At 55.4% G+C, this 7,861-nt stretch overlaps 1 protein-coding gene across 1 annotated transcript in view; it reads right to left on the bottom strand.

Annotated features, from left to right (window-relative positions):
* Positions 1-5,084, bottom strand: part of TVP23A (trans-golgi network vesicle protein 23 homolog A) — a 28,957-nt gene extending 23,873 nt beyond the window's left edge. The window contains exons 1-2 of the mRNA XM_006734524.3: positions 4,781-5,084; positions 4,439-4,518 (exon numbers count right to left, since the gene is read on the bottom strand). Coding sequence (XP_006734587.1) covers positions 4,439-4,518; positions 4,781-4,789 — 89 coding nt within the window. The 5' untranslated portion in view covers positions 4,790-5,084. The remainder of the gene's footprint in view (positions 1-4,438; positions 4,519-4,780) is intronic.
* Between the last annotated feature and the right edge of the window lie 2,777 nt (positions 5,085-7,861).

Genomic DNA, 7,861 nt, shown 5'->3' with positions numbered 1-7,861 from the left:
CACACACACACACACACACACACACACACACACACACAGCATAGCTAACAGTTCCTCTACCTGCCCAGGTGGGCTATAGGGTCACATCCTCCCCTGATCCTGCCAGGTGCCCTGCCCTAAGTGCCACTACTATAACACTTGCACCTCTCTGACCTAGAGCTGGGGACAGGAAGGGGAGGACCAGCTCTGGTCTCTATCCCAGGGCTTAGCCCAGCACCTGGTACCAGCAGATGTTAGGTGAATATTTGCTGAACAAGTTGAAAACCACGTTGTGAGGTTAGGCTGGTACCATTATCCCCATTTTACAGACAGGCTAACGGAGGCTCAGCAAGGCCTCCACCTTTCCGAAAGGTGACCTTTCTAAAACCACAAAGCCAGCAGGTGGTAAAAGGAGAGGTGGCCCCGATATCCCAGACTCCTGTTAGATGGCCCTTTTATCATTCCATCTCCCTTCAGAATCAACTTGGCACCCATTTCAACAGGAATTTCTAAATAATAATTCTCGCCCTATACTAGTGACTCTTACCTTTTTTGGATCATGGGCCCATTTGGCAATCCAACAGAGTCCTCTTCCCAAAGCAACACACATATGAGACTTAGATAATGGTTTCCCGAGGGTTCCTGGACCCCCTGAAGCCCATCCATCGACCTCATTAAGAACCTCCTTTCCACCCTGCTATCTGGGGGCTCATTTATCCTCAGGATTTTAGAGCCATCTCTATCTATATTCTTGAGCATCAGAGTCAAGGAAAGATGCTATTTTAAATTCACACTCCCAGGCCCATCTCCTGTGGATCTGGTTAAGGAGATGCAGGGCTGTGTCCGGAAATCTACAGGAGGTACACCGGGGGATTCTGGGATTGGTAGATCTGAGACACTTGTGGGTCCAGGAGCTGCTGCCTCCCAGGCCTCTGAATGCTGTCCAGATGATCCCCTGACCTCCCAGCCTCTCTCCCCAGCTGCCCACAAAACCTGGCAAATAGACATCCCAGCACAACCCAACAGGGACTTCCTGAGCCCAACATCTGTGACCCCAGAAGTTCTCCTTTGCTGGGATCACTAGGCCAGAAACCTGGGCATTACCCTTGACTGTCCCTGTCCCCACCCCACATCTCGACCATCACCAAGGCCAGCAGATTCTATCCTCTATGTGCCTCTGGGCACCCCCACTTCCGTCTAGCACCCAGCCCTGCCGGCACCGTGGTCCAAGCTCCCAGCTTCTCCTCCTTGCTTCCATCTGCCTCCACCATCCATTCTCTGTCCTGCAACTCTGATCCTGTCATTGCCCTGCACAAAGCTCTACAGTGGTGACCAAACTCTAGAACTGCACTGTCCAATATGGTAGCCGCATGTGGCTATTTAATTTAATATCCGAACTTCTGCCCAAAGTTCACGCTAGTCACGTATCAACTGCTCAAGAGCACATGTGGCTGGTGGCTACCATATTGGATAGTGCAGATATATAGCACATTTCCATCCTCACAGAAAGTTCTAGTGGACAGCAGAGCTCTACAACTTCGCTTAGGAGCCCTTCAGGGTCTGGCCCCAGCCTTTGCTCAGACCACTCCCCAGCATCCCTGGTCTTGAGCCACCGTGAACCACTCTCAACTCCCTAAAGTCATGCTCTCACCTCTAACCCTTTGCACGTCATACCCTTCCTGCCTTCCTTGCTTGGCTAACTCCTACCCATTCTTGGGGTCTCAGCTGTCACCTCTCCCCTAAGCAGGACAAGTACCCAAGGTTTTGCCAATCACAGCATTTAAAACACTGAGCCGAAACAGTCATGGGCATCCCTACACCCATTACCCCCATACCAACAATTTTCAGCTAGGAACAAGTTTGCAACCCCCCGTCCAGGGGACAACTGATAGAGTCTGGATTCATTACTGGTGAGGTGCTCCTGGCATCTGGTGAGTAGAGGCCAGGAACATGCTAACATCTTACAATGCACAGGACAACCCCTGCAGCAAAGAATCATTTGGCCCCAAATGTCAGCAGTGTTGAGGTTGACCGTCCGTGCTCTAGGCTGGACAACTCCATAAAGGAAGGGGGTGGGTCCCGTATAGTGTGTATCCCCAGCCACCAGCCCAGAGTTGGGCATATAATGAGTCCAGATGTTCTGTAAGATTTTTCCCCAGGATTCCAGCTCTCTTACAGCATCTTACAATGACAATCAGTCATTGGTCATTATGGCAGGCTGAATAACGGCCCCCCCAAATATCCAAGTCCTAATCCCTGGAACCTGTGAATGTCACTTTATGTGGCAAAAGGGACTCTGCATATTCAATTAAGTAAAGGATCTTGAGACAGGGTGATTATCCCGGATTATCCTGACGGGCCCTAAATGCACTCACAAGCAACCCTAGCAGAGGAAGGCAGAGGGACATTGCCAGAGAAAAGGCAACATGAAGATGGGTCAGAGAGATTCGAAGATGCTACAACGCTGGCCTTGAAGATGGGGGAAGGGGTCCCAGGCGGCATCCACCAGAAGCTGGGAAAGGCAAGGGTCAGATCTTCCCCTACAGCCTTGAGCAGGGTCCAGGCCCAGTGAAACCGATTTTGGACTTCTGGCCTCCAGAATTGTGTGTTCTGTATGGACAGATGTTTCTGTGATTTATCCCGCATAACCGACCACCTGGACCTGCACGTACACAGGCTAAGGAACATTGTTCATGAGACTCGTGCTGCCTGAATGATCTCGGAAGCCTGGTTGTTTGAAATATACTATCTGGCCTCCAGGTCAGAACCGGCCCTTCTGGGGCGCCTGAGTGGCTCAGGTGGTTAAGCGTCTGCCTTCGGCTCAGGTCGTGATCCCAGGGTCCTGGGATCGAGTCCCACGTCAGGCTCCCTGCTCAGTGGGAGCCTGCTTCTCCCTCTCCTCCTGGCTTACACTCTCTCTCGCTAGCTCTGTCACTATCTGTCTCTCTCAAATAAATAAATAAAATCTAAAAAAAAAAAAAAAAAAAAGAACCGGCCCTTCTGTTCTGGGCTCCAAGGGCTATGAATCTTGTCACACATCCCCTCCTGCTGCAGGCTGGGCTGGCCCCCCGGGATGGAATCCAGAATCCGGGAGGGGAGGCAGACACACATAGCCCAGGCTTCTTGAAAATATAGAAACATGATAACATGGAAATGCAGCTTACTCCAAACTGCACGTAGGCGAACGAATGTTTAATTTCAAACCCTGTCATTTGCCCTATAAATACGGCCCTTATGGGGATGGTTGGCTGGAAGGCTCAAGCGAGGGGAGGACGCTCTGCCCAGGCCTCTCACCTGGGACTCCAGCCCGGCTGTCTCCATGGGACTTCGCCCAGCTGATGAGGCTGGATGCTGTAAGTACCTGATTTGATGTAACTTTGCCTTATTCTCATTTATTGCCTACTATTACCTTCATCTATGTGTAGATTCCTTTCCTCTCCTGTCTCTATTAGGTTTCTATAATAACAATAAAGTTGTCTTTCCTTCTTGAAACCCAGACATGACTGTTTCATGAATCTCTTGCTCAGAACTGTGAGAGAATAAATTTCTTGTGTTTCTAGGCTGAGTTTAGAGTCATGTTACAATACAACGTTACAATTTGTTACAAGCCCTAGGACACTCATACGGTCATATTCCAATCTGGGGTTTATTGGATTTGGATCAGAGAATTGGAAAGGAATGGCATTTAGGAGCTAGGCCCCCACCCTGCTGGCTCCGAGGGTGGGAAGGAGAGATGGTAAGAGTGCCTGAGACTTGTGTTTCTAGATGGGTAGCTGCCCAGGTCATCAGCAACAGCGTCCATAGGTCATTCCTCACACCCTAGTCCTGCCACCTTCTGGGATGTGCAAGGTGTCTGCTAGGCAAGGGACTCAGCCCAGGACACTATGTCTGTCTGGCGCTGAAGCAAGGATTAGAATAAAAACTGAAGTCCTTGTCTAGCTCTCCAGCCTCCCTGCCAGCCCCTCTCCCTCCCCCCCACTACCCTCCAGACACAGGGGCCTTTCTCTGACCTTCCAACACAGCCTTGGGGCCTTTGCACCTGCTATTCTTCTGCTTGAAACACTCTTCCTCCTGAGTCTCCCATGGCTGGCTGCTTCTCATCATTCAGGTATCAGTGCAAATGCCACCTCCTCGGAGAGGCCCTCCCTGGCTGCACTCAGGGCCAGCGGCCTTCACATCACCTTTTGTCACCAGCCGCTGATTTTTCCTCCCAAATCTTCTCACACTGTGTAACTATCTCATTACCATCTTTGTTTGCCTGTTCACGGTTAGTCCCCTGCAGCCCAGACTGCGGGCCCCAGGAGGGCAGGGACCTTGTCTGATCTGCCCAGGGTATTTCCCTAGCCCCATGCCTGGCATGCACTAGGTGCTCAACACATACTGAATGAATGAATGAATAAGTGGGTGAGTGAATATGCAGCTTTGGACGATGCTTGTTAAACGCCAGGTCCTAACATACCTGATCTTGGCTTTCCGAAAGGCCAGCTCCTCTTCATTACCAAAGTCCAGGGACACATCCTCAGTATCGTCCACCAGGGCCTGGGGGACACCAAACACGGGTGGCAGGCGGTGCGCATCCCCACCCCCACCCCCTCTGCTGGCAGGGCCCCTCCCCCACGGCTGCAGTCCGAGGCCTCCCGGTCATTTGGTGTGCGGCCCAGGCCCCAGCGCGAGCATCCTTCCTCCTCTCCCTCCCCTCCTCCTGCTCCAAACCGCCCCCCCACCACCCCGCCCGGAGCTCCCGCAGGCTCCTCCCGTCCTCTCCCCCATCCTCCTGTCCCCAGCATCCCCGTGGCCCTACCTGCTTCATCCTCCCCAGATAGCACCTGGAGCCCACAGCCCAAGCTCCGGCTCTGGCTCCGCCTCTAGCCGATGCGCCAGGACGCCGGGGGAATGGGGAGCGGCGGGGTCCGAGCTGGCGCCCCGCGGTGCAGGTCTCGGTGGGGGCGGGGCGCGCGGGGCCCAGAGCGCAGCCGCGGGCTGGGGAGGTGGGCTCGGCCGCCCGTGTGGGAGCGGGGCTTGGGAGGGTCCCGGGCCGAGGGCTCGCTGGGGACCTCGGCGAGAGCTGCCGCCCAGAGTGGAGGGATGGAGGGCGAAGCCGGAGCGGCAGCACGGAAGGGACGATTCGGGCTCAGAGGCGCACTCGGGGCCTGGGAACACAGATAGGGGAGGAACGGGGGTGGGGTGGGACAGTGAATGAGTTGGATGTCCCATAGTTGTCCGATGGCTGAGCGAACGAATGAATGAATGTCAAGTGTTGGGCAGCCTCATTTAGGGTTGGGAGAAAGCCAGTGTTTCCCAAAAGTCTCTGATCCCAAGAATTCCCCCGGGCCCTTCTTAAAAGCAGATTCCCAGCCCCAGCCCTGGAGATTGGGAAGGCCTGGAGTGCAGGCCTTGGAATCTGCCTTTTAACAGGTGAATCTGCTGACCGCAGTGAGATTTTCCCTCCTCCGCGCGCCAGACTTGGTAGTGATTCTGGATGGTAAGGCCTCCCCAGGTCTCTCTCAGGAAAGCAGGCTTGCCACCCGCAAGTCTTGTTTGGCCCAGGACAAGGTCGCTACCCTCCTTTCTGCCCTCTCCCACTCCTGACCCCCCAGCCAGGAGCAGAGGGCTGAGAGTCTAGATGCCAGGGCCCCTAGTCCTGCCTTTGCCCTCCTGTCACGGGCAGGAGGGGTCTGTCCCCCATCCCCTGGTGACCTGGAAAAAGGCCGCAGGTCCACAAGCTCCTGACACCAACTCATTCACTGCTGGCCCCCTGAAGGGATGAGCGGCCTGGGGTGTGCCCAGGGGTTGGAGTAGGAAACAGAGCTGCCTGGAGCTGCTTAAGCTCTGATCCCTGGGTGAGCACCCCCTCCCTTCCCCCAGTCGACCCCACAAAGAGCCTGGCAGGTGTGTGTGCAGGGAGGGTGCTTTCTCCAGGGGACAGAATGCCATCTTGAAGGGTCAGCTGGTCTGGGCCTGCCTGCGAAGCATCACTCTAACCAGCTCCCAGGTGATGCTGATGTTGCAGGCCTCTGAGCCTCCCCTTGAACCATTAAGGATCTACACTAGCAAACCCCAGGTTTCTAGAAAGGCCTGTTGTCTCTTCCAGCCCAAAGCTGGCTCCAGGCACAGGCGAGTGTCGCACTAAAAGGCTGGGGGACCCTAAGCTTCCCCTACCCCGCTAGTCCCCAGCTGCCTAGGATGCTCAGGAGACGCCAGGTGGAGGTGAGAAGCCGTTGCAAAACATTTAGGGGCTTTTCCTCTAACCTGGAGAATCACCAGCTGTTGCTAGCTGTTAAATTGGGGCTCAGAGAGTCCCCAGGGGGTGAGAAGGCAGGAAAACCCCCTTGGAAACCCCATTTGGGGACAAACTGTCATTCTTGGCCATCAGGTTGGGGGTGTCTCGAGAATTAGCCATGGCCCTACCATGCGGAAGTCACCCCACAAACACAAGGTCATGCCATTCTCCTCCTTCCTGACCACATCGGGGCATGGGCTGAGGATGCAGATGCCAGGGCCAGACCTGGGGCCTAGGCATTCCCTCCCCAGGAGACTGCGCTCTCCCTGGACACACACCCTGTTGGCCCTCTGCAGAGTCAGCCAGTAGAATTTGGGGGATGGGCAGAGAACTGGCTTTGAAATCAGCTGCTGGTTAAAAGGTAGATTCCAGGGCCCCACTACAGGCCTAATGAATCACCAAAGCCAGGGCCTGGGAATCTGCATTTAACATGTGCTCTGGGGAATTCCTGAGAGCAGAGACTTTGGGGAAACACTGACTTTGTCCCCTCACACTGCTACCACTGAATATGGCCGCTGGGATCCTGACGCTAGTCACCTTCTGCTGGTCCTGGCTCAGGAGGAGATTGGGGAGCAGAGTTTCAAAGAGCAGGCCCATCTCTGATCCCTGGTCCTGGGGCCAGAACGAACCTCAGGGAAAGGTGGCTCCCGGCTCAGGCAGCCACCGGCCTCTGGATGGCCCTTGGAGGTCAACATGCAGAGTTGGGCAGGCCCAGATGGGAACATGCTCCACCACTTCCTGTCTGGATGGCCTCTCCGGCCTCAGTCTCCACATCTGTACAATGGGACCACAGCTCCCCTCTCCCCCATCATCAGGAAGGATGCAAGACCTGGAGAAAACACTTGGAAAACGCCCTCCCCAGAGCTGGGGGCTCGGGAGACAGCAGCTCTCGTGACGGGGACTTCAGTCATCGGCAGAGGGCCTGGGGTCTGAGGAAAGCCTGTGGCCTGGCAGCGCACAGAACACGAGGCCCGTATCTGAGTCACTCCTTCCCCCAAGAAGCGTCTGTCTTAATGGGGGAACAGAAACTTCGTATCCAGCTTGGCCATTTCCCAAACACCTCCTGTGGGCCCAACTCTGTGTCCCCGGGACAAGTGACAGGTGGGACAGAGGACCCAGTGTGGCCCTTTCCCCGACATGGGACCCCAGGAGCCCTGGTGCAGAAAGCAGCGGTTTGGGTGGGAATGGACATGGATGAAGGCTGGAGTTGGGAGCACAACCAGGGAGGGTGGGGACAGGGTGGGGGCCGGCCTGGCTGGACTTTGGCCATCCTTATCCTGCGGGAGAATGACAGCTGAGACAGGGGGTGGGCGGGCTCCAGATCTGGGGCTGGAAGAGGCCCTGAGCTGCACTGTCCCCGGCACGTCCGTCAGGGCAAACACTGAGGTCTCCGGGCCTGTCTGCCCCAGGCCTGCAGCTGTTCTTCACCCTCAGCCCTGCACCCCTGTGGGCGGCACTCCCTAAGATCCTGCCGCCCCTAAGATCTGCCCACCTGGCACCTGGCAATGGCCCTGTCTTTCCTCCACAAGCAGGGCTGAGGATCTCACAAGCAAAAATAAGGGAGCCCAGTGAAATGGAACTAGAGGGAAACAACAAATCATT

This window comes from Leptonychotes weddellii, chromosome 5 (assembly GCF_054177405.1).
Source record: "Leptonychotes weddellii isolate Sample4059 chromosome 5, ASM5417740v2, whole genome shotgun sequence".
Classification (NCBI taxonomy): domain Eukaryota; kingdom Metazoa; phylum Chordata; class Mammalia; order Carnivora; family Phocidae; genus Leptonychotes; species Leptonychotes weddellii.
The sequence above is the reverse complement of the archived record's forward strand: the minus strand, read 5'-3'. Positions and strand labels throughout refer to the sequence as shown.